The sequence below is a fragment of the Chiloscyllium punctatum genome, chromosome 2 (genome assembly GCF_047496795.1).
Source record: "Chiloscyllium punctatum isolate Juve2018m chromosome 2, sChiPun1.3, whole genome shotgun sequence".
In the NCBI taxonomy this organism is placed as follows: Eukaryota; Metazoa; Chordata; class Chondrichthyes; order Orectolobiformes; family Hemiscylliidae; genus Chiloscyllium; species Chiloscyllium punctatum.
The window spans coordinates 64,984,433-65,012,190 of record NC_092740.1 but is presented as its reverse complement, the minus strand read 5'-3'; the positions used below and the strand labels follow the sequence as shown (position 1 = coordinate 65,012,190).

Below are 27,758 nucleotides of genomic sequence, written 5' to 3'. Positions count from 1 at the left end.
CATCCAAGGAACAGGAGAAGAAGAGCTTATGCCCGAAACATCGATTCTCCTGTTCCTCGGATGCTGTCTGACCTGCGCTTTTCCAGCAACACATTTTTAGCTTAAACCTCCTCATACTCCTCATAAGAAAAATCCCTCCAAATCAGGAACCAACTTCGTGAGCCTTGAGTAGACTGATTCCAAAGCCTGCCTATCTTTCCTTAGAAAAAGGGATGGGAAACTGTTAACAGTCTACGTTAGGACTGGCTAATATCTTGTTTTATAAAAGGGATGGGAAACTGTTCACAGTTTACGTTAGGACTGGCTAATATCTTGTTTTATAAAAGGGATGGGAAACTGTTCACAGTTTACGTTAGGGCTGGCTAATATCTTGTTTTAGAAAACAATCCTTTTTGTTGATACTTGACTCCTATTATATAAAGGTGATATCCCATTTGCTTTCCATATTACCTATTTAATTGTATGCTAGCTTTTGGTGATTGATGCCCGAGGACACCCAAATCTCTTCCCACTACAGCATAAATAGGTTTCTGCAGTCTTTCTCGAATTATATTCAGTTCTTCTTTTATTCCTGTTGAAGTGTAGTCACTTTACATCTTCCCAAATTATATTCTATCTGCCAAGTTCTTGCACACCCACATGACCTGCTTATAGCTCTCTGCAGACTTTGTTATACTATCACCACTTGTCTTCCCATCAAATTTTATGTTGTCCTCAAACTTGATGATAGTGAGTGTACTTTTTTCATTCAGGTCTTAAACATTTCTTGTAAATAGTCATGGGTCCAACACTAATCCCTATGGTACTTCACTAGGCAAAAATTACCACTCTGAAAATATCTGATTTACCCAACGCCATTTTATTAGTAAGCCAGTCCCCTACTCATCCTCATATACTACCCACAATGCCATGGCCTCTTAGCTAACATGGTAGCATGATATGCAATACCTCATTGGATGCCATTTGGAGAATCAAAATATCTACTGGTTCCCCTTTATCTATCCTGCTTGTTCTCTTCTCAAATACTTTTAATAGTCCGGCATGATTTCCCTTTCATGAAGCCATCCTGACTCTGATTACATTCCTAAATGCTTTCCTAGTACAGCCTTCATCATAGACCCTAATGACAGATGGTAAGCTAACTATCTATAATTACCTGCTTTTTGTTTCCCTTCCTTTCTCAATAAGCTGTTCCAATGCTGTTTTCCAATTCTCTGTGACTTTTCGAGAATCTAAGGACTCTTGTAGGTTGCTACCAGTTCATCCCCCAGCTCTACAGCTACCTCCTTTAATGTTTCAGGATGCAACTCATCAAATCCAGGACACTTAATGATCATCGGTTCAATGTTTTGCATGGCACTTTTTCTCCAGAGATATTTATTGCATTTATTTCCTTCCCTCCTTTTATCTCTTTATTATACAGTATTTTTTGGAATGCCATTTGTTTATTCTAATGTGAATACAGATGCAAATTTATTTATAAAAGCCTTTTGCCATATCCTCCCTCCCACTATTATTTCTCCAGCCTCATTCTTGAAGGAAGTTATGTTCATTTCTATCAGTCTGTTTCATTTTATAGTTAAATAAGCTCTTACTATCCTTTTTTGTGTGACTTGCTAGTTTCTGCACTCGCTGAGATTAAAATCAAGGGCTCTCCTTCATAACCTCTCCACTTGTCTGAGAAATTGTGACCCTCAGCTTAAGCACTGGTTTTTCTGTCTCTACTGAGACAGTTGTCACATGGGATTATGTTGCTTTTACCTTTACCCTCAGAATTTTGTTTTTTCTCTCCCTTTTTGTTCATTTTTAAAAATTTTCCTAATCCTCTGGTTTACCATTAATCTTTGCCACAATCTTTCCTTACAGTTTGGTACTATCTTCAAATCATATAGTTGATTCATCCCCTTCCAAGAATGCTTATTGATGTTTCTGAAGAATAAAATTGCAACATACAGTTTATCACTTAAAATAAATGATATATATTCTAATAAAAGTCTCTAAATATTAACTTTGAAAAACATCAGTGAAACAGGAGGTTTTTTAGGCTGTTAGTATGGTGAACAGAATAGATCCTTCTTTTTTGAGGATAAGTGTTGAAAAGTGTGCTGGAAAAGCGCAGAGGCCAGGCAGCATCCGAGGAGCAGGAGAGTCGGACATAAGCCCTTCATCAGGAGTGTGGACAGGGGAAGGGGCTGACAGGCAAATGGGGATGAGGTGGGGCTGGGGAGAAGATAACTAGGAAGGCAATAGGTAGATGCAGGTGGAAGGTAATTATGATAGATCGGTGGGAAGGGTGGAGCAGATAGGTAGGCAGGAAGATGGACAGATATGACAGGTCAAGAGGGCAGTGCTGAGTAGGGGGGGTTGAATCTTAGATGAGGTGGGGGGAGGGGCGATTTGGAAACTATTGAGGTCAATGTTGAGGCAGTGGTGTTAGAGGGTTCCGAGACCGAAGATGAGGCGTTCTTCCTCCAGTTAGCAGGTAGCTTTGGTTTGGTGGTGGAGGAGGCCCAGGACTTGTATGTCCTTGGGGGAGTGGGAGGGGGTGTTGAAGTGGCTGGCTACATGACGATAGGTTGTTTAGTGCATGTGTCCCAGAGATGTTCCCTGAACCACTCCGTGAGTTGGCATCCTATCTCCCAAATGTAGAGGAGACCACATCAAGAGCAATGGACACTAGATGAGGAGGGATATGCAGGAACATCTCTGCCAGATTTGAAATTATCCTTTAGGGCCTTGGATGGAGGTGTGGGAGGAGCTAGAGGCATAGGTTTTATATCTCTTGCAGTGGCGTGAAAGTGCTGGGTATGGCGGCTGGGTTGGTAGGGGAGCATGGACTTAATGAGAGAATTGCGGAAGGAATGGTGTCTGCAGAATGCAGATTGGGGTGGGGAGGGAAATATACCTTTGGTGGTGGAGTCAGATTGTAGGTGGCAGAAATGATGGAGGATAATGTGCTGTATCTGGAGGTGAAGGTGAGCACTATCCTTGCTTCTATCCTTGTTGTGGTTGGAAGGGTGGGGTTTGAGGGCAGAGGTGCGGGGAGTGGAGGAAATGTGCTGGATGGCATTGTTGGATCACGTGGGAGGGGATGTTGCAGTCTTTGAAATAGGAAGACATCTGGAATATCCTGAGGTGGAATTCCTCTTTCTGGGAGCAGATATGGCAGAAGCTGAGGAATTGGGAGTAATGGATAGTGTTTTTAACAGAACTGGAGGTGGGAGTCGGGGTTTGAAATAGATGTCCATGTCGAGTCGGTTCCCAGAGACCGAGACCGAGAGGTCCAGAAAGGAGGATATCCATGTGAGCTTAAGGTCAGGGTGGAAGGTGTTGGTGAAGTTGATGAACTGTTCAACCTCCTCGTGGGAGCACGAGGTGATGCTGATACAGTCATCAGCGTAGCTGAGGAAGAGGTGAGGGATGGTGCTGGTGTAACTGTGGAAGAGGGACTGTTCCACATATCCTACAAAGAGACAGAAATAGCTGGGGTTCATGTGGGTGCCCATGGCTACCTCTTTGATCTGAAGGAAGTGGGAGGATTCGAAGGAGTTGTTGTTGAGAATAAGGAATCATTCCACCAATCAAATGAGTGTGTTGGTGAAGGGATACTGGTTGGGTTAGTGGGAGAGAAAGAAACGGAGGGCTTCGGGGCCTTTGTCAAAGCGGATGGATGTATATAGGGACTGGATGTCCATGGTGAAGATGAGACGTTGGAGGGCAGGGAAACAAAAGTCATGGAGGAGGTGGAGAGCATGGGTGGTGTCCCGCACATATGTGGGGAGTTCATATGTGGGATCAGGACTGAGTTGAGTATGAGGAGATGAGTTCGGTGAGGCAGGAGCAGGCGGAGATAACAGGTTAACTGGGGCAGTCAGGTTTGTGAATTTTGGGTGAGAGGTAGAACCAGGAGGTGTGGGGTTGGGGAACTATGAGGTTGGAGGCTGTAGATGGGAGATCCCCTGAGGTGATGAGGTTGTGAAAGGTTAAAGAGATGTTGGTTTGGTGACGAGAGGTGGGGTCGTGGTTGAGGGGGCAGTAGGAGGAGGTGTTAGTGAGTTGGCGTTTGGCTTCGGTCAGATAGAGGTCGATGCACCATATTACCACTGCATCCCCTTTGTCAGCTGGTTTGATGGTGACATTGGGGTTGGAGCGAAGGGTGTGGAGGGATGAATGTTGTGAGGGTGAGGGCTTGGAGTGGTTGAGAGGGGTGGGCAGGTTGAAGCGGTCAATGTTGCGATGGCAGTTAGTTCTGTTCATCATACACATTTAAGACTTTGCATCCCCATTTAATGCTTACAGGACAGTGTAGCTGAAATGGAATTAATTAACAGGGCCTCATGCCTTTACTATATGCAGCCTCCTGAGCAGTTCTGCTGAAATTGAAGGTGACACTAAACTTTGAAACCCAAAAAGCTGAAGTTCTTCCATAAATGTCCTTTTTTGAAGAGACAATGGTGAGGAAGTTCCTGTTGAAGATACTTGCAGTCTTAATCATTGAAGGCCAGCTTTTAAAAATATTTCAATTGCAGTCATTTATCGATTTAGAATTAGAGGAAGTGTTTTGCAATAAGGCCATCCAAACAGGAAACCTTTACACTACAGTAGCATCAGCATTCTATCTGAATCTTTCAGTGTTTAGGAAGGTTTTATTTCCCTTTTAGCTGTGAAATCTTTCATAACTGACCATCTCCAAGGTAAACAGGAATCAACTTTGCATTCAAAGGCTATGACAACAATGTAAAAGCTTTGTAGAATGGACTTATCCCTTCAATCTTGAAGGCACTGAATTGTTGTGGAAAATACAATCGGCATCTTGCATTATTCAGTTCCACTAATAAGTGTGAAATATAAGACTAGATAGTAGCACTTGGTAGATATTTGATTTTGGGCAGCATTACAGTTAGCCCTGATCCTATACCTCTTTACTTTTCAGTAGGGGTCATAAAAACATGCATAGTTCCTTAAAAGTGGAGTCACAGATAGACAGAGTGGAAGAAGGCATTTGGCATGCTTGCCTTCATTGGTCAGAACATTGACTATAGGAATTAGGATGTCATATTGCGGCTGTACAGGACATTGGTGAGACCACTTTTAGTATACTGCATACAATTCTTGTCACCCTTCTATAGGAAGGATGTTGTTAAACTTGAGAGGATGCAGAAAAGCTTTACAAGGATGCTGCCGGGATGGGAAAGTTTGAGTTATAGGAAGAGGCTGTGTAGGCTGGAGCTTTTTTTCCTCTGGAGTGTCAGGGCTGAGAGGTAACGTTATAGAGGTTCATAAAATCATGAGGGAAATGAATACGGTGAATGGCCAAGATCTGTTCCTCAAATGGGGTTGTCCAAAACTAGAGGGCATAGATGAGAGGGAAAAGGACCCCAGGGATAATGTTTTCACACAGAGGTTGGTACTTGTATGGAATGAACTGCCAGAGAAAGTGGTGCAAGTGGATATAACAACAACACTTAAAAGGCATCTGGATGGGTACCTGAATAGAAAGGGTTCAGAGGGGTATAGGCCAAATGCTGGCAAATGGGACTAGGTCAAATTGGACTGTCAGGTCGACATGCATCGTGCTGTATGATTCTATAACTCTAAGAACTAGAAACAGGAGAAGGCAAGTCAGCCTGTTGCACCATTTGGTAAGATCATGGCTGATCTTATCTCTGCCTCAGCTCCACTTTCCTGCTTGTTCACCATAATACTTCAGCCAATGACTGATTAAAAATATTTCTATTTTTTCCTTAAATTTACTCCATGTCCAGGCATTCGCCGTAGTGTGGGGTGGTGAATTCCACAGATTCATGAATGTTTGAGAGAAGTAGTTTCTCCTCATCAGTTTTAAATCTGCTATTCCCATCCTAAAACTTTAATAAAGTACTGCAGAAAAGATTAATAAGTAAGGTAAGATCATATGAATTGGGGTAATTTATTCATTTGGATAGAGAATTGACTAACCAACAGAAAGCAGAGAGTCGGTATAACGTACATGCACACGCACACGCATGCATTCTACATTACCCAACAACAGGAAACATCGTTTCTACGACTACTTAGTCAATCCCCTTTAACATCTATATACCCCAACTAGATCTCTCTCATTCTTTTAAACTTTAGAGAGTATAGGCCTAACAGCTCAATTTCTCTTCATAAGACAAACCTCTCATCTCTGGACCCAATTTAGTGAACCTCCTCTGAACTACCTCTAGTGCAACTCCATCTCTCCTTCACTAAGAGGATCAAAATTATCCACAATACTCTGGGTGCACTTTTGCTAATACTTTCCTATGTTTATTCTCTATTCCTTTAGCAATAAATACCAAAATTGCATTAGCTTATTACCTGCTGTACTGCATACTAGTTTTCTATGATTCATGCATGAGGACTTAAGAATGCATCAATGCATTTTAAATTTTCTCTCCATTTAGATAAGAAGTTGCCTTCCTATTCCTGCACCCAAAATGTGGAGGTGCCGGTGTTGGACTGTGGTGGACAAAATCAGAAGTCACATGACACCAGGCTATAGTCCAACAGGTTTATTTGAAATCGCAAGCTTTTGGAGCACTGTTCCTTCATCAGGTGAAGTCTTCACCTGACAACGAAGCAGTACTTTGAAAGCTTGTGATTTCACATAAACCTGTTAGACCATAACCTGGCGTTGTGTGACTTCTGACTTTGTCCAAACAAGATGGATAAACTCTCACTTATCCATGTTAAAATTCATCTTTGGCCCATTTACTCAGCTTATCCATATCCATTTGTAAAGTTTGACTTTTGTCCCGAGGTATTTTCGTGTCATCTCCAAATTTGGCCTAGCACCTTCTGTCCCTGGACTATAAATATTTGTGTCCCCAGTGATTGAAACCCATGGCACCCCATAGTTACATCTGGCCAACCAGAAAAAAAGACATTAATCCTAACTCTCTGCTTTCTGTTGATTAATCAATTCTCTATCCAAATGAATAAATTATACCAACCCATATGATCTTACCTTGCTTATTAACCTTTAATGCAGTACCTTATTAAATGCCTTCTGGAAGTCCAGACATACTACACTTGTAGGATCCCCAAAGCTGCCTTGCTCATTCATTCTTCAAAAAATGCTATCAACTTAGTCAAACATGATTTCCCTTCATAAAGCCATGTTGAAATCTGTGGATTGTATTTTGACTTTTCAAATACCCTGTTATTCTTTCTTAATGGATTTCAACAATTTTACAATGGCACATCCTGAATTAAATAGTTTGTAGTTTCCTACTTTCTGCCTCCTTTCCTTTTCAAATTTGAATTTTTCCAAACCACTGGAACCATTCCTGCATCCAGACAGTTTTGGAATATTATAACCAATGGTCCACAATCTTTGCTGCCACCTCCTCGAAGATGATAGAATGTCAGCCATCAACCCACGGGTCTCATTTGCCTTCTATTGCAATACTTTGCTTAATACTTTTTCATTGGTTATGATGATTGTTCCTTCCTTTCTATAACCTCACCATTACCTCATTACTTTTGGGATGGTACTGTTGTTCTTCACCATGAAAACTGAAGCAAAATATTAATTTAGTGACTGCTATTTCTGCATTCCCTGCTATTAACTTTCCACTCTTGTACTCCAAGGGACCAACATTCACTTTAGCTTCCTTCTTCCCTCTTATATACTTAGAAACCTTTGCTTTGAATTTGTTTTCTTTCACAACTTACCTTCGTTCTTTGTTGTAATGGTTTTAGTATCCTTTTGTTGATCTTTAACTCTTTCAGCTTACCACTCATCTGGGCAATATGGTATGCCCTGGTTTTGGTTTTAATTTTATCTTAAACGCCCTTGATTAGCCATGGTTGATCCTACCTTACCCCCATGAGGCCAGATCTGTCGTCATGCCTGTGTAATTTTGTTTAACTCCAGAATGTTAGTGTGGGACTTGAGTTTCTCATCCTCCAAAGGAATGTGAAATTCTAGCATGCTCCCCTTGAGAATCTTTTACTATGAAATCATTAATTAATCCCACCCCATTATACAACACCAAATCCAGAAGTAGCCTACTCCCTGGTTGGTTCTCTAACGTATTGCTCCAAGAAACAAACAATCTCCACATTCAATGAGCTCTCCACTGAGACTACCCTTGTCAATTTGATTAATTTAGTTGATACGCATGTTAAAAATCACCCATACATTTCTTACAAGCCACCAATATTTCCTGGTTTATATTGTGCCTCTTTGCAGGACTACTCCTTGGGGACCTATAAATTACTCCCACCAGGGACTTTATTCCCTCACTATTTCTTACTTATACAGACTGCGCTGTGTATTGATCTCCAGTGCTGATAAATGTTTTCACTACAGAATTAATTTGCTCCTTCACTAACAAAGCTATACCACCTCTTTCTCCTTCCTCCATATTCTTCCGAAATATTGAGTAACCTTGGATATTCAGTTCCAAAACCTGGCCTCCCTGCAACCACATCTAAGTAATCTCTACCAAATCATACACAGTTGTCTCCAATTGTGCTGCTAAGTCACAAATTTTATTCCCAATGCTTCATACGTTCAGGTAGAAATCCTTTAACTTTGTTTTGTCATCAAATTTCCCTGCTCCAGTATGATTTGCTTGTGAAATGTGACATTCACACAATCTGAGTCGTCTTATCCTTTTCTGGTAACTATCAGGCGCATCACTAATCTGTACTCTTGTCTTGTCCTTTAACTTTGATCTTCAAATTTTCCACACAACTGGACACCCTTCCTCTCAATATTTTTTAGTTTAAAGTCCCATCCACAGCCCTATTTATATGATTGACCAGGACTCTGGTCCCAACATAATTCATGTGGAGCCCATTCCATCTGAACAACTCCCTCTGTCCCCAGCAGAGGTGCCAGTGTCCCATAAATTTGAACCCATTTCTCACAGACCAATTTTTGAGCCACACGTTTACCTCTTTAATTTAATGGCCCGATGTGAATTAGCTCATCACTCAGGTAGTAATCTGGAGATTATGACCTTTTTTGGTTCTGCTTTTTAATTTCGCCCCTACCTGCTCATATTTCCTTAGCTAAACCTCTTCCCTCTTTCCACCATATCATTGGTACCCATATTGATCACCACTACTGCATCTTGCCCTCACACCCCCGCCTGCCCATTCCAAGTTCCTCTGCAACCCAGATGAGATATGCTGAACCCAGGTTCAGGCAGACAACACAGCCTGACCCTGTGCTTATGGTCAGTTTGCTTCTTCTGCCTACAGCCCTTACCTTCATCCACACAGGGAGCAAGAATCTCAATTCTCTTAGACAAGCTCAAGAGGTGGGATTCCTGAAGCACCATCTCCTGGATCCCTGTGCCGACTTACATCATAGCCACTTCCTCCTGTCCCTGATCACCTGAACTTGATGTAGTTAATCTAACTGAAACACATTGACAGATAACTTTACTGCTCGCTGATGTGTTCCAGCTCATCAACTCTGAGCCAGAGTTCCTTAAGCAACCAAGATTTGCTACAGATGTAGTCTCTGTGGACCACAGTGAGGTCCACCAGCTCCCACATCATGCAGGAACAACACATTGCCTGTACTTGAATCTCTATTTACTTAGTTTTTAATTTGTGTTTTTTTTTAATTTTTGACTAGAGTTTTAGTTTTTAATCTGTAAAATATTTCTCCTTGCTACCTTTTAATCTAAAAATTAATTATAATAAAAATAATATAGCTCCACAGAGGCCAGTATCCTGCCACCAAATCACCTTTCTTTACATGTGGAGAGATTTTGACACTGATCCAGCTTCCTCAGAGCAGCTCTCAGAGTGAACAGACCCTGTGGCACTCGTGTTCTTATCTGTCAGCCAGGGCTCCCTGATTGGACCAGATTACAGAATTCATTTTCTGTGAGTTCCACCTGGCTGACCTCATTACAATCACTCCAAAAAAGTCAAGAGAGCAACTATTGCCAACCAATGAACTTACAGTTTTCTGTAATGTCCCTCTTTGTTATGTGCTGGGCTCTTGATCCTGGGGTTCAATTTATCCTGTTAAAAAAACTTTTCAAACTACTATGAAAATAAAATGCAGAAAACATCAATTCCTATGTATATTGGACTCCCATGGTGTGCAAAATTTTCTTTCTTTTACTTGTTCGTGATATGCCTTCTACTGAACATGCACTTTTAACTATTTTTATATAGAGCTGGGGTTGTCTGAATTGACTCACAGTTGTTAATCTTCAATAGTAATCACCACCTATTGAGGGTCTATCCACAATACGGGTGATTGACTGTTAACTGTCCCTCAGTCAATTGAGTCAGCTACCTTGTTAACCTTTTAACTAGACCACTGAACTTAAAAGAAAGAATAAAAATAAGACTTGACCAGTTCAACTCCCACAGTATACCAAATTTCCAGTCACGCACACTTGCTTGGGACAGTATCTCACTCCAGATGTACCTTCACATAACAGATTGGTGCAGAAATCCAGGTATCTTTCCTTCCCTTTATTGCATTACTGTAGAGATTAACCATATCCATCCTCACTAGTGGCCATGAATTTGCTCTGAGCACAGAACTATGATTGAAACTGGGATGGTACACTTAATTATCTTAGTCGATGTTGCATTAAACCCTTGGGAGAACTTTGAAGTTCCCAGTTTATTCACCTCCTGTGTCCAATCCCTTAAGAAAATCTTTCTCATATAGATAAATAGGCCCTTCATTATGTATTCAATTGTGTATTCAATTTAATAGTGTTAGTTTCTAGTGGAAATTGTGAAGGAATATAAATTTTAAAAATACATTAAGAACAATACAGGAGGTTAAAAATGGAGTTTATTGTAAACATTGTTCGCAAGAGTCAATACTAGCTGGCAAGCAACTGGCTGACTCACTTTACAGCAGTTGTGACTACATTGATAAGATACTACATGCATCAAAATAAATGTATTGATGATTATTTCCCTTATACTTGTACATGAACAAACATTGCAAACTGATAATTAAAACAACCCCCTACATACTCTTCTTGTTCCATCTATTCCCTTACCCACTCCAATGTCTCTACACACCTTTCATACAAGCCCATGAATGACTGCCCATCCCATGGCACCTCATACCCTCTATGCCAACCAATGTCCCTCCGTATCCCTACCACTCCCCCATGTTTTTTAATAGTCTCTAACTTAGTGTCAGTTCAAACTAGTTAATGTTCTCTCCCCATCCCACCACCCTTCACTTACTATGCCAATTCAGTTTTACACCCTAGGTAGACCTCAGGACCCATAATCAGGTTAAATAAAGTTCTTATTTATTTATTGATAAACTCACTGTTTAAAAAATACCACTCATTGATAAAAATAACTTCATTGTATTATACTTTCCTTAATTCCTTATTTTAAAAAAACATTTTAATTCATTGTCTAAAGTTCAAAGTGTATAACCCCTTGGAAATGTGAACCAAACTGATTTTGTAATATCTATTGTAATAATAAAAGTTTGTAAAATTTCACACAACATTAATCCTATAATGATAGCCTGCAGGCTTATGTCAACAGACTGTAAAATAGTAAGTGTTGATTTTTTTTAAGGACTGTAGGCAGTTTTTTCAAATATTTAAATAGCAGATTTAAATGCCTTAAGAGATTGATGTCTATAAGGACAGTTCCAATGAGTTTGACAGTCTGATGCATTTGTGCACTTATTATGCATATTCACATCTACTTGAACAATCCCAAAGGGCACTTGACCTTTCCCAAAGTACAATGTACACTTTATCTTCACCAAAGAGTACCTGACCTCCTCCCAAGAGATGATGGGACCCTTTTCAAAATGGTTTCTTACCTCATGAAAAGGTTTCTTAGTTATCACAGAATCGAGCAATTTTTGATCTTCTTATACATCAGGCTTAAAGTACACAAGTCATGTTTTGGAAATCTCATTAGCAAAACCAGAACTTACTGAGTCAGCCCCTACGAAGCACAAGTGTGCAAATGACCCCCATCCACCAAAGATGAGCCAATACCTAACCCCTCACCTGCAGGACTTCGGATTTTGTCTCCATCACCATTTCTTTAAAAATGAAGAGCATCTCCATCTGTGTGAAAGGTCAGACCAATAAGCCTCACACACACAGTTGGGAAATAAATGCCTTACTTAAACATTTATTGGCTATCCATTTCCTTGACAAATGTTAAGTCTTTTACAGTTAAAGTTTCAATTTTGGATCTTATTTTTCCGGGCTTAATCTAGTTTTATGATTTATGCTGTTGATATCAACACTGAATTGCATGATTTATTTTAATACATGTTTAGGTGTTTAAAAACTTAAGTTATCTCATTTAGTTCTGTATATCAAGGAAAAAAATAACCCAAAACCTATTCCCTGTTTATGGGGGAATAATTAATGAAAAGTAAGACTTGGACCCTTAAGGTATTTGGTGATATTAAAGTTTAATTAAATACTATCAGGAAGGAGGTAATACTTTTGACTGGCTCTTTTGCTTCAAGTAGAGAGTGATTGGACTCAATACACCCAGATACTTGTCCTTGAGTCCAGGCACTCTGCACCTGAAGCTGAAAGGGGTTAATCAGGACATGTACCCAATTCAGATAGTTCCAAATGAGGACTTGGATTGTCATTTACCACAGAGCCTTGTTTAACTCGATGAACTTAAAATTCAGGAACCAAGCGTGTAAATTTGAAAATTGGCCCTTGGCTTTTTATTACAGAATTATCTTAACTCTCTTACATTCCAGACTCTAGCGAATGCAAATCCAAACTAGCAGCAAAGAGAGGCAAATAGAACTGGATTCTAGTTGTGGCTGTGTTCAACAACTTATACCTTGCTGTGTGGTTTGATAAAATATATTTTCTTGGCCGAACCTGACTTCTAAAAATTCTCTTCATGTCGCAAAATATATAATTTTCTTTTAGAATTCTGTTTGTGCTGAAGATTACTCCTTTCCAGTATTACAATTCTCATTTAAAATTTTAAAATATCAAAAAGTAAGAGTATTGGAGAGCAGAAAATGTTGAAAGCGATAGTAAATATGGTTTCTAAGAGTCAAGGTTTTCACATTAATTGGGTGACAGGATGACTTTAAGGTCTACTAAGGCTACTATTTCTCTACACTAGCACTGTCACGTGACTGACATGTTAATTTCTAAGTAAATATGATTAGAAAATATTTAAACTTGTGATATCCCAAAATTATATGCTGCTGTCGCAGATTTATCACTTGAGTGTGATACTCCACAATAATATGAGACACAAAATTTAATTTAATGGAGTGGCATGCCACTCATATCTTACAAGAGTTTGACTTATATGAGCTGATAATGTGTTCAGTTATTTCAAGGAAGAATGTTAGAGATAAATAAGAAATAAGCGGACATGGTATAACTTGTACAACAAGATTGCAAGAAATTTTAAATTTAGGAATCTTTTCCATTCATTTCCCTGAAATTTCTAAGCAATTTGAAATCGCAACTCATTCAAAAGCAATTCTGAGGGGTGCATTGTTTAATGTGGAGAATTTTGAGAAAATGCTACATTATCAATTAAAGAAGCCCACAACATTAGCAGGGTGCAGTTTTTTGAGGATGTGCCTTTCTGACCACATCGAGTTTTTCATTGGCCCAGACTGGTGACCTGTTCCCAGGAAGTATTGGAGTGAGAGACAAGAACAACTCACCAATAACCCTCTTCTTTGATTTTTCACATATAATTTTCATTCTTTTTAGTTGGACATCTGAAATTGGATGCTATTATATATGATATATAAAATAGTTTACAACTCAAGATACTGACTTGGAGATTATTTTGGTGGATGCTGAATTTGCTCCACTTGCCCTTTTGGCATCAGTGAGGTGTGCAACCTAATTCATAGTGACAGTAATTCATAGCTCGGGGAAGGGTGGGGGCATGGCCAGGTGTGGGGAAACTGTATCGTTCCCCCATGCAGCTGAACTGGATAGTCATTCTAGAAATGGGGAGAGGCAGTCTGGGAAGTGGGCCACAGAAGGATTGACAGAAAATTATCCAGTCATTGTGATTCCAAGAAAAGCATTTTGAACTCACTTAAAAAAATTCAGAAAACCTCCTATGCTGTTTCAATTTAAGCCTTTGCCAATTCCTTTAATAATGCGTGTTGCACCCACTGGAAACAGCAACAGGATCCTATAACTGAAGTAGGATGCTATTGAAATAAAATATTTGTCTGCTTGGACAGCAGTGCTAGTGAACTGTTTTGTGGCTCACTGTAACATTTCATTCTGAAAACTCTGTTTATACAGCTATATGTCATAAATTCAGAAATGCAGCAGATACAATATCCATTATATGAACATTTTGAACACAGTTTTTCAGCTTTGATTGTAATTGTTATTCAAAGTATTATTCTTTTAAAAAATGTATGGCAGATGAGACCAGTGATTTAATAGCACCACTTACCATGTCTTTGCAATTCCTATTTATGTACAAAGCAAAGTGTTTTCCAAGGAACTTACTATGTTGACAGTGTTGTTTGAAAATAATACCTAAAATTCTGCAAGTGCAAATCTGTGTGACAAGAAAAAAATCCTTCACATCCGAGAAGATGGCATGTTAAGTGATATTGTGAATTCTTTATTTCAAAGACAAAACCGTAAACAATGAATGGTTTTTCAATGCGTTGTAATAATGTACAGTGTACATTTGGATCTTACAGGATCAGAAGGAGCAGACCATTGTTTTTCACATGTTTGTGCTAGTTTACCTTTCCTTAGTCAGTTATATGCACACAGTTTTAGTTTAAACATTAAAGCATAATGCTTGAAGAATGTTATTGAGCCTTAAGAGCAGAATACTTAAAGTCCTTGTGTCTGCTTACTCCACATGCAGTCCCATTTGTTGAATTCTCAAAAGTAGTCAAATCGTATTATTTTATATTTTCTATTTAATAATTAGTCTGGTATCTTTTTGACTTTCGCATTCAATTTAGTTGTGACCATCACCACTACAATATGTATACTTCATAACACACTGCATCGACAGGTTTCTTCAAATTTTCTCCTTTGTCTCTCAGCTTAAGATTGTGTCAACTTATTTTCACCGGTGTACCAAGGAAAATAAGTTATGTTTATCTTGTCCATGCATTTTTGTCGTTTTTTTGAAAGCCTCTAATCATATTCCACCCCCATGCCTTCAAAGTTTAAAAAAAAGAAGTTGCTGTATCTACTCCCTGTGACTCAGAATCCTCACTATTGATTACCAAATGGAGCTTCTCCAAGGCTCTAGTGAGGAGCCCAGTAATGCATACAGTGTTTCATGTTTGAATTGATCATTGTTTTGAAGTGCCCTTATGATCATTTTAGTCTATTTGAAAATTTATTATAATGGAGAGAGTGTTTCCAGCAGTCCTATTCCCTCATATTGATAGAAAAATGCATTTTATTCTTTTTTTTGTTATGTTGTCTTAGTCCACAAAATGTGTAAAGTACGGTTTCTGAGTAATTTATCATTTTGACTGAATGTCACTTCTTCCAATGCAGGAAGGATATCCTTCGCTTTTTAGATGCTGAGAGAGATATATCAGTGGTGAAAAGCAGTTTGAAGCCAGGAGATATAATTCATTATGTGCTGGACAGGCGTCGAACCCTCAACATCTCTCACAATTTGCACAGGCTTCTCCCTGAAGTATCCCCGATGAAGAACAAGCGATTCAGTACTTGTGCAGTTGTTGGAAATTCTGGGATTCTTCTGGGTAGTGGATGTGGGAAGGAGATTGACAGTCATGAATTTATAATAAGGTAGGACCCTCTCTATAATAGGATCTCACCATCTTTTCAATTAACAGTGGTTTTCTAAAGCATGAATCTACCTTTGGCTTGAACACTATTTTAATTCTTTGTACTTTTATCATATGTGAATGGTTTAAAATCAGATCCAATGTGTAAGAGAGACAACCACTTTCTCTCAAAGAAGTCCTTTCTTCAAATTCAATTTTTCAGATTTCCCAATTGAACGAAATGTCAACAGAAGAGGAGCCTTATAAAGAAAGCAATGTATATTTGTGCTTTCTTTGTGGAGTAACATTTGGAATAGAGTAACGTTAAAGCATAATGCTTGAAGGATGTTATTGCTTAAGAGCAGAATACATAAAGTCCTTGTGTCTGCTTACTCCAAATACAGAGGGTGAAATAACTCCATAGAGGTTGGTATCCCATTACCTAATTGCCCTTTAGTTACACATGTCTAGTACTTGACCCTAGTCTGGCTTCCTCAGAGTGAGTCTGTCAGAGTGAACATAACCTCTGACACTCTTTATCTGTCAGCCAGGGCTCCCTGATTGGACCAGATTAACAACCCCAATCAGAAAACTCATACTCTCTGAGGCTCACCTGGTTGACCTCGTTACAAAACACTACACAGGGCATTAGGATAGACCATTGTAGATTTTGTAGACCAAGCCACATAGTGGTATAAAGCCAGCCTGTCACCTATATGTTGAGTTCCTGATTTTAACTGTACCATTATGGTGAGAGACCAAGCCTTCAATCCTGGCTGCAGCTTAGGATGCAAACAGATGTCTAAAAAATGAGGTCAATGGAAAGAAATCAGTGATGATTAAAATGTTTTTTGTAATGAAGGGCTCAGTAAACATTTTGGAGTATTGTGCCCAGATTGATTATCATTTTATGAGTAAAAGTAAAAATGTTGGAAAGAGTTTAATGAGCATTGCAAAAATGGTACCATTGTTTATGCCTTTGATATATAAAAACTAACAAAAGGATGTAAATGTGCACTTGCAAAATATGGATTTGATGTTTTCTGAGAATTATGGACATCTATAGATTTGATAAAGGAAAATGCTGTATCTAATACAGAGAATAAAAAACAGGCATGTTGCATGGAAATTTAAACATGAATGAACTTTAACTGAGAGCAATTATTCATCACCTGGGGAAAAATTACAACAATTTGTTAATATCTATTTTTCATTATTATTAACAAAAAAGGAGTAATGCAAGTAAAAACTACTGGTGCAGTATTTAGCTATGCTCTGTTTTGTTCTATTTCCCCTTCATTAAGGCTAGATTAGCAAATGTTGACTTGGGTAAGCAAACAGTCTGTACTGTTGATAAGGTCTTAAACAATGAATTTGTGCAGCAATTAACTTACTGAAATTTATGGCTCTAAATTGTGAAGTGATACATTTTGGTACAAAAACGGAATAAAGGCAAAACAAGCTAAAGGATGTAATTCTGAGTTAGTAAAATGTGGAGCTGGAGAAAGCACCAGAGGAGCATCAGAGGAGCTGGAGAGTGGACCATTTGGGCAGGACCCTTCATCAGGACTCAAGGGTCTAATTCTAAAATGGGTGCTAGATTACAGGGAGTTATGTGTGTATAGATCAGTGAAGGTAGCAGGGCACCTCAGTTAATTAAGATCCTGGGCCTAATAAATAGGGAAATAGAGTATAAAAACAGGGAAGTTATGATAAACCTATCCAAAACACTATGTGACTCAACTGAAGTACATCTCCAGTTCTGGATACACATTTTAGGAAGGAGGTAAAAAGGGTATGGAGAAGCTTGAAAGAATATTTCCAGCAATGAGGTGAATAGACTGGAGAATTTACAGCTATACTCCTTGGCGAAGAAAAGATTCAGAGGAGATTTAATCAAAGTATTCAATAACATGAGTTACATAGAACATAGAACATAGAAGAATACAGCGCAGTACAGGCCCTTTGGCCCTCGATGTTGTGCCGATCCAAGCCCACCTAACCTACACTAGCCCACTATCCTCCAAATGCCTATCCAATGCCCGTTTAAATGCCCATAAAGAGGGAGAGTCCACAGCTGCTACTGGCAGGGTATTCCATGAACTCACGACTCGCTGAGTAAAGAATCTACCCCTAACATCTGTCCTATACCTACCACCCCTTAATTTAAAGCTATGCCCCCTCATTATAGCTGACTTCATACGTGGAAAAAGGTTCTCATGGTCAACCCTATCTAAACCCGTAATCATCTTGTACACCTCTATCAAGTCACCCCTAAACTTTCTTTTCTCCAATGAAAACAGCCCCAAGTGCCTCAGCCTTTCCTCATACGATCTTCCTACCATACCAGGCAACATCCTGGTAAACTTCCTCTGCACCTGTTCCAGTGCCTCCACATCCTTCCTATAGTATGACGACCAAAACTGCACACAATACTTCAGATGTGGCCGCACCAGAGTCTTGCACAACTGTAACATGACCTCAGGACTCCGGAACTCAATTCCTCTACCAATAAAAGACAGTACGCCATATACCTTCTTCACCGCACTATTTACCTGGGTGGCAACTTTCAAAGGTCTGTGTACATGGACACCAAGATCCCTCTGCTCATCCACACTCCCAAGTATCCGACGATTAGCCCAGTACTCCATCTTTTTATTACTCTTACCAAAGTGAATCACCTCACACTTAGCTACATTGAACTCCATTTGCCACCTTTCTGCCCAGCTCTGCAGCTTATCTATATCCCGCTGTAACCTGACACATCCTTTCTCACTGTCAACAACTCCACCGACTTTCGTATCATATGCAAACTTGCTCACCCAACCTTCTAGCCCCTCCTCCAGGTCATTTATAAAAATGACAAACAGCAATGGTCCCAAAACAGATCCTTGCGGAACACCGCTAGTAATTGCATTCCAAGATGAACCTTTACCATCAACTACTACCCTCTGTCTTCTTCCAGCCAGCCAATTCCTAATCCAAACCTTCAACTCACCCTCAATGCCATACCTCCGTATATTTTGCAGTAGCCTACCATGGGGAGCCTTACGAAAATCCATATACATCACATCTACCGCTTTCCCCTCGTCCAGAGTTGTCTGGACAGAGCAAATATGAAACTGTTCCCATTGATGGGAGAATTGTGAATGAGAGGTTGTCAATTTAAGGTGATTGGTGAAAGGAGCAACAGTGATGTGAAGAAAAATGTTTTGAAGCAATGGGTGGTGAGGATCTGGAATGCAGTTCCTATAGATGTGGTTAAGGTAGCTTCAGTTATGGCCTTCTGGAGAGAATTGGACAATTACCTGAAGAAAAAATGTTTGTTATAATGAGAAAAATTGCCACCAAGTGGAAAGAGGTGAGCTCCTCTTACAGGGAGCCAGCACTATTATCAATGACTGAATAACTTTCTTACCTGTTGGAGTGATTAATGATGTGGAGTGGGGGCTGAATGATGGGATAGGGGAGTTGACAGGACCAAAGAGGGCAACTCAACTAAATGTTGTGGGCGATAATAGAACATGGGAGGGAGAGAGGCCATGTGGGAGTGAGTTTATCAGTGAGCAGCACTCGTTGGCTTCCATGAATGGATCAGTGCACTACCAGACATGACATGTTCACCTCATGTGTCTGGGTCAAAGGGTAAAGTGAGTAGATGCAGACTCTGAGAGATAAGTTGAGTGTGGTGTTAGGGAAGTGTAACATCACTGGGATTGATGGAGAGGGCTACCAGGAAGGGAAGGTGAATTTTTGGAATTTCACTTACTCAGCTAGAGGCTGAAACTCACTATTCAAGGAACAACCGCTGTGCTCCCTCCTTGGTTGAACTCCCAGTGGAATGTCTGGCCATCTCTGGAGTATGCTGGGCGGAGACTTCTTCAGGTTGTGGGGCGGGGGAAGGTGTGGAATGTCTATGTGTTGGCTGCCTGATGGGACTGCCCTGTCTCTTGAGTGAGGTAGGAGTAACAGGAGTGTGTTCAGGATCCCCTGTTATGCTGAGGAACCAAGTGTAGGGTGGATCAATTTGCATATTCAGTAAACTCTAAAAGTGCTGGACTTAGCTCCCCCTGACAGCTGCCATCTTATCCATGAAGACAGCCAGATGATTGCTTGCCTGAGACTCCAGGGTCTTGGCAGTGTTGCTGCAGTGCTACAGCCTTTGTGAAGGGCCCAGTGGGCAGCATTAAGTAACAGAATCAATGCTTTTCGCAGTCCGAGTCCAAAATAGAATGGTTTATTCACACGTGCATGCAGAGAGGAGCTCAAGAACCCTTCACCAATTTACAAATGATGTGAAGTTTACACACAAAATACATTTTGCATGGTCCATTTTGGGGCAGTCAACCTACCTGTCACTTACTGGATTAGTGGTGCTGGAAGAGCACAGCAGTTCAGGCAGCATCCAACGAGCAGCGAAATCGACGTTTCGGGCAAAAGCCCTTCATCAGGAATAAAAAAGTTCGCTGCTCGTTGGATGCTGCCTGAACTGCTGTGCTCTTCCAGCACCACTAATCCAGTATTTGGTTTTCAGCATCTGCAGTCATTGTTTTTACCTACCTGTCACTTACCTTGGTACGTGTAAGATATTCTAATTGCTAACTTAATGTTTAAACCTGGCTCTTAGGAATCTGAACAGCTTTAAAAAAAAACAGCTTTTCTGTAATTAAGTGGAATAAACTAATTCAAAGCTAGATACATATACACATTGATGACAATAAAATGTAAGAGCAGACATAAACTGTTCAAAACATTATCTTTATTCCACCATTCGATACAGCCATGTTTGATCTGATAATCCTCAACTCCACTTTCTTGTCCCATCTCCATAACCCTTACTGAGTAGGAATCTGTCTATCTCAGGCTTGTATAGAGTTAACAACCCACCCTCAACAGCCTCTTGTGATAAAGAATTCCACAGATTCACTACCCGCAGAAAAAAAATTCATCCTCATCTCTGCTTTAAAAGAGTGACCCATTAACCTGAGATTTGGTTGCCAATTTACACAGTGAAACAGCCTTTCCGCATCAACCCTGTCAAGCCCACTACGAATCTTGTGTGTTTCAATAAGGTCTTCTCTCATTTTTTCTAAACTCCAATGAGTACAAATCCCAACTACTCAGCCTCCTTTCATAAGAAACTGTCTCCAGACCCAGAATCAACATGTGAACGTTCCTTGAACTGTCTTCAGTGCCATACACCTTTCTCTTGATAAGGAGATCAAACAGTTCACGGTATTTTAGTTGTGGTCTAATGGGTGGCTTTAGCAAGACCTTTGTTTTGATTAAAGTGGTGCTGGAAAAGCACAGCAGGTCAGACAGCATCCGAGGAGCAGCAAAATCGATGTTTCGGGCAAAAGCTGACCTGTCTATTTTAGACTTTATTCTCTTTGAAGTAAAGTCCAACAAGCTATTTGCTTTTCTTATACCCACTGAACTTGGGTACTAGCTTTTAGTGATTCATGTACAAAAACGTCCAAAACCCTCTGTGTTGTACCTTCCTGCTGTATTTCCCCCGTTTTAATAATATTCAGTTCTTCTGTACTTCCTGCCAAGGTGCATAAACTCATATTTTTTCACATGTTCCTATTAATTCCAAATTTGCTAGGGTTCCTTATTGTCATATTCAATTAAATGTAGTCTAATATTTCACCTTCTGTATGGAGTTCGGCTCTTTTTATCATGTTTGGACATTAGTCATTGAAACTGTGCATTAGGAGCACATTTTTACTGAGCAAGTGCTGCTGGAGTTATGAACCCAGCTGATGGTAACACTGGACAAATCAGATCTCAGAATGAAACCTAGCTTGATAGACCACAAGTTTTATGTTGCAGTTCGTTATCAGAGTGGTTAGTCACTGAACATATTCACACTGGGCTGCTAAGATTATTTTAACACAAGACCATAAATTTATTACGCTAAAGAAATAAAAAGTCAGAAAAGGCTAAATCTATGTAGTTATTGATTGTAACTGCAGGGAGTTATGTTGGAGTGATACAGAACCTTGCTGAGGCCATATCTGGTGTTCTGTGTCACCACACTACAGGTAGGACATGACTGCACGTGGAGGGAGTGCAAAGGAGATTCGCCAGTATATTGCCTGGGATGGAACGTTTCAGCTATGAGAGTTGGCCAGAGAAGGTTGGGGTGTGAACCTGTTGAGGTGTTCAAGATTATAATGGGCATGGATAAAGCTAATAGAAATAATCAGTGCCTCTTAGTTGAAGTGTCAATAACAAAGATATAATTTTAAAGTGAAAGACAGTAGATTTTAGAGGGGATTTTAGGAAAATATTTTCACTTGCGGGATGTTGGGGGTCTGGAATGCACTGCTCGGGAGATTAGCTGAGGTGGAAAATCTCAACATTTAAAAGTACTTGGATGAGCATCTGAAGTGTCTTAACGTTCAAGGCCTGGTGCAGCTAAGTGGTACTAGTGGAGGTAATGATGTATTTTGGCACTACAGGTTAATTCAGCTGAAGGATCTTTTTGTATTCTGTATGATTTTATGATTCTTTGTCATTTCAACTAAGTCTTGACTTCCAGTGATTGGAAGAGATGGTTTGAATACCTGGCCTGTCATTTTTCAGTACCTGTTTAAGTGCCATCTTTTAACTTGATGCCACTAAAACTGGTGAAATTGTCAGGTTTCACATTGTCAAAAGCATCCTGGCATTGTTTAGTCCATTCAAATTTCTTGCCTTTAATAAGTTCATCAGGAGAGCCACTGCAGTGCTGAACTTCAGAACGAACCTTTGATAGAAGTAATTTATTATCTAAGCATTCATGTTTTCGTAAATGTTCTTCCCAGGTTTGGCTCAACATGACAAAATGAACAGCTCGGTTGAGTCACTAAGGGTTTGGTCTTGTTGGTAATGCACCACTGATAAAAACATGTACAGCCATGACGATTCTCCTTGTCTGTTTGCACAAATAGATTTACAAGTCTGTAAATTTTGTGAGTGACTTTGACAGTTTTCTGGGAATTAGTGTACAGCTTTTTAAGCTTCTCTGTATTATCCAGTCTGATGACTGAAGGGTCAGCTTTTGAATTTTCTTTTACTAGTTCATTTTTAAATTTTCTTGTACTCAATAATTCTTCCACTATTGTAAAAATGCTTTCATTCTGACCGTTCTCCATGTGTTTCTCCCCCAACTGCATTTCCACATTTCCTTTGTGTTTCTATCCCCTCAGTCTCCAAAGCAAACGATTCTTTACCTCCACCTCTCATTTCCTTTTTTTCACTTCCTTTTTCCTTTTTTTTTCTATTCTCTCTTTCTTCTGGTTATCCATCAATCATTCATATTATCTCCATGTCTTGCATAATTTGCTGGAGGTAAGATCATGTATTGCAATGTGAGAAAGGGAGAAGTAATGACACAGCTTTGTTTGACCCCAGTTTTCACTGAGATAGGGTCGTCATGTAAAGGAGTTTACCTGTGTGACTTGTGCTTTGACTAAGGCACATCTTTGCATTGTGCTTCTAGTTCTTTTTGTCTATTTGTTAGCTGTTGGTCTCTGATTCCTTCTGCATGGAAATAAATTGATTCTTAATGTTTGTTTGTACTAGACAGAAGCATCGAGCCCTTGTTTGGCGGTATGGCCAAAGTATCTCTAATTGTGGCACGAGCCCAGCTGATTCTAAGTCCTTGCTATCATGAGATTTGGATACGACTGACTAGGGCATCATTTATTGCCCATCCTTAATTATTCAGATAGCAGTTAAGAGTCATTGCTGTCACATTGCTGGTGTGAGTCCGGAGTCACGTTTGGGTCAGACCAGGTAACAGGTGGCAAATTTCCTTCCCTAAGGGAATTAGTGACTTGATAGGTTTTTAACAACAATAAATATATACCTTACATTGTCTGTTGGCCATTTGCCTAGTTTTTTTTAAATTCCAGATTCGTACTGAATCCAATTTTCACCATCTGCTATGATTTTTGATTCCAGTGCAAGAAAATAGAGGATTGAAAAATGAGAAAACACTGGGTTTTTTTTGCATCCTATTTAAATAAGTTTGATTTCCAGAAATATTTGTGAAATCTTGGCACTCAACCTTCTCTAAGTTAATCTTTCCACCACAGTTTTCCTTCTCATTGGGATTTAGTCAAGGTCTAGTTTCATGTTACTGCTGTACAGGACATTGGTTAGGTCGCTGTTGGAATATTGCGTGCAATTCTGGTCTCCTTCCCATTAGAAAGATGTTGTGAAACTTGAAAGGGTTCAGAAAAGATTTCCAAAGATGTTGCCAGGGTTGGAGAATTTGAGCTAAAGGGAGAGGCTAAACAGGCTGGGGCTGTTTTCCCTGGAGCGTCAGAGGCTGAGGGGTGACCTTATAGAGGTTTAAAAAATTATGAGGGGCACGGATAGGATAAATAGGTAAAGTCTTTTTCCTGGGGTTGGGGAATCCAGAACTAGAGGGCATAGGTTTGGGGTGAGAGGGGAAAGATATAAAAGAGACATCAGGGGCAACTTTTTCACACAGAGGGTGGTACGTGTATGGAATGAGCTGCCAGAGGAAGTGGTGGAGGCTGATACAATTGCAACATTTAAGAGGCATTTGGATGGGTATATGAATAGGAAGGGTTTGGAGGGATATGGGCCGGGTGCTGGCAGATGGGACTAGATTGGGTTAGAATATCTGGTCGGCATGGACAGGTAGGACCAAAGGGTCTGTTTCCATGCTGTACATCTCTATGACTATATCTTATGAAATGACTGATGAAACTGCCCTTCATTCAGCTCACTGGATTTCGAGCATAGAATCCCTGCTCTTATACTTGAGATCATGACCAATGAAGGAAAGTGTCCTATGTACTTTCTTGACTTAATTTATCCGTTTGCCTTGTGTCTTCAGGAACCCTGTTAGCTGTGGGGTCGCATTCTAAAGTCCTCTTCTTCTCCATTTCTGGGTACTCAACCACTTATTGTATATTTTTTCTTTTTTTTTAGCCTCCCCAAGTACCATTATTTCATAATTATCTAGAATTTTATTGATCATTTTTCTGCTTATGTCACTATCCATTGATATTTTCCTGCAGATGACAGTTTTCTTAATCACTAATGACCAAGTGGTCAATTTCCATATCATTTGCAAACTTCTTAGTCATGCCCACTACATTTGAATTTAAATCATTGATACAAACAATGAACAGTTTGTAATCCAGTACCCTGTCCAAACCAACTAGGAACAACCTTGCAGTTGCAAACGTATTTGTCAACCATTACGCTGTGCTTTCTGCCATTGAACTAACTTTGGATCCAACTTGCCATTAGCCGTTGGATTCCATTAACTTCTAAACTTCTGACTAGCCTGTCATTTTAAAAAAAAGTCAAAGAACTGCAGATGCTGGCAATCAGAAAAAAAATCAGAAATTGCTGTGGAAACGCAATGGGTCTGGCAGCATTTGTGGAGAGACAGCAGAATTAATAGTTCAGGACCAGTGACCCTTCTTTAGAACTGATAATCGCTCGGAAAAGATTAGCATTTTTCCTAGAAAAAGGGTGGGAGGAGGGAAAAGGAGTAAACAATAGGTGGAGATAGAGCCCAGACACAGAGAGAGAGCAACAATTGGGCAGACAAAGGATTGGGTAAAGATCAGCCTCAGAGAATGAATAGCTACTAATGGGAACGATTATTAACTAACAATGGGTTTTTTGTGGTAGCATCTCATGTGATGACAAGGCTTGGTGTGTGAGAGGGTCGGGGTAAGGACATGGGAGAAAGTGTACAGGCCCTAAAATTACTGAACATGACGTTGAGTCCTGAAGCTGCAGGTTTCCCAAGCAGAAACTGAGGTGTTGTTCTTCCAGCCAGGGGTGAATTTTGCTGAGGCACTGAAACAAACCCAAGTCAAAGATAGTGGTGGAGCATGGTGGTCTGTTGAAGTGGAAGGAAAACAGAAGCACAGGGTTATTTTTGCAGACAGAACATAGGTATAGTGCAAAGTGATCGCCCAGTCTGCTCTTCATCTCCCCACTGTCGAGGAGATCACATTGTGAGCACTGAATACAGTAGACTGGGTTGAATGATGTGTAGATAAATCAATGCTTGTCCTAGAAAGTGTGTCTGGGGCCTTAGATAGTCAGGAGGGAGCAAGTAAATGGATAGGTGTTTCAAGTTCTGCGATTGCAGGGGAAGGTACCATGGAGATGTGAGGAAGCATTGGCTATGGAGGAGGAGTGGACCAGGGTGTCCCGATGGGAATGGTCCCTGCAAAAGCTGACACAGGAGAGGAGGGGAATATGTCTGGTGTTGGCACCCTGCTGGACATGCATCTAATGATCCTTTAGATGTGGACACTGTGGGATGGTAGGTGAGGACAATGGGGACCTTATCACTGTTGTGGGAGGAAAGAAAGGGGGTGCAGACTGAAGTGTGGGAGATGGGTTGGACTCTACTGAGGGCCCTGTCAACAACAGTGATGGGGAGTCTTTAATTGAGGAAGAAAGTGGACATTTTGAATGCTCCCTTGTTGAAGTTGGCATTGTAAGAACAGATGCAACAGAGACAGTGGAACTGGGAAAATGGACTAGAATCATTACAGGAAGCAGAATGTGAGGATGCATGCTCCTGGTAACTGTGGGAGTCATGAGTTTGTAGTAAATATTGGTGGCCAGCCTATCCACAGAAATGAAAACAGATGTCAAGGAACGGAAGGGGTGAGTTAGAGATGGACAGGTCAGAGCAAGGTGGAAATTAGAAGTGAAATTGATTAATTTTTTCCAATTCTGGATGAGAGAGAAGTAGCACTAATGATGTCATTGATGTTCCGGACAAAGAGTTGTGGGTGGGTGCTGGAGTAGGACTAGAACAAGGCATGTTCCATGTGCCCCCAAGGAGACAGGCAGAAGTGGAGCTCATGGCCGCACCTTTGATGGGAAGAACGTGGGAGGAGTTAAAGGTGTAGTTGCTCAGGGTGAGGATGAGCTCAGCCAAGGGAGGAGGGTGGTGGTATTGGGGACAGTTCAGAAGTGGAGAGCCCTGAGATCATACTGATGGGGGATGCATGTGTGAAGAAATTGCACACCCAAGGTGAAGAGGAGGCACCTGGAGCCTGCAAACTAAAAATTCTTAAACTGATGTAAGGCATCAAAAGAATCACAGATGTAAGTGGGAAGGAACTGGACAAGGGGAGAAACAAGTCAAATCAAGGTAGGAAGAGATGGGTTCTGTGGGGCAGGAAAAGGCAGAAACAAAGGATCTTCCCAGATGGTCCTGTTTGTGGATTTCGGGAATGAGTTAGAAGTGAGCTGTGCAGGTTTGAGGGCCTGTAAGCCTAGAGGCAGCAGAAGGGAGATCACAGGATGAAATGAAATCAGTGGCCGTTGTGGACACAATGGTCTGGTGTTCAATGGTGGGGTCATGGTTAAGCATGTCTGAAAGCTGGCACTCCGCCTTCACAATGCAGAGGTCAGTATGTCAGATTGTCACTTCGGACATTGTCAATAACCCACCTAACATCTACTTAGAATCCATCAAACATGCTACCCTTATCATCCATCCTTGTTACTTACTCAAAAATATTCAAAAGCTTTATTAGCTGATACTTTTAACAAATCCATATTAACTGTCCTTGATTAATTTGCATCACTCTATTTGTCGTATCTCTCAAAATATTTCCAATAATTTTCCCATCACCTTTAGTAGGGTTGACTGGTCTGTAATTACTCAGTTTATCACTCCCTTTCTTTTTGAAGAGAATAGTTGTAGAACAAGATGAAGATTGACTGAGAACAAATGTTTTAAACTGTAGAAATTCTAATTCAACTAGGTTGATCTTTTCAGTTTGCCCTTGCAAGAATCCTTACTTTCCCTTTACATTAACATTTATACTGTCTGAGAGGAGAGTAATAATTAGTTGGCAATTAGAGTCTAATTGATAGAAGATACTGCCAAAGAGAATGCACTATCTAGATGATGATAGACAGTTAACTGCCAAACTTTGTTAAATTTTAAACCAAGCAGGTTCATTCTGATTGGTCATGTCATTGCCTAAAAAACAAATTG

General features: G+C 40.2%; 1 protein-coding gene across 5 annotated transcripts in view; it reads left to right on the top strand.

Moving 5' to 3' along the window:
* The window catches only part of st8sia4 (ST8 alpha-N-acetyl-neuraminide alpha-2,8-sialyltransferase 4), a 72,125-nt gene that overhangs the window by 6,830 nt on the left and 37,537 nt on the right, over positions 1–27,758 (top strand). For all 5 annotated transcript variants that reach the window (XR_011962332.1, XR_011962331.1, XR_011962330.1 and 2 more), the window contains exon 3: positions 15,510–15,767. Coding sequence is in view for 1 of the 5 variants with exons in the window: in XM_072583598.1 (XP_072439699.1) it covers positions 15,510–15,767 (258 nt within the window). In the remaining 4 variants the exon portion in view is untranslated. The remainder of the gene's footprint in view (positions 1–15,509; positions 15,768–27,758) is intronic.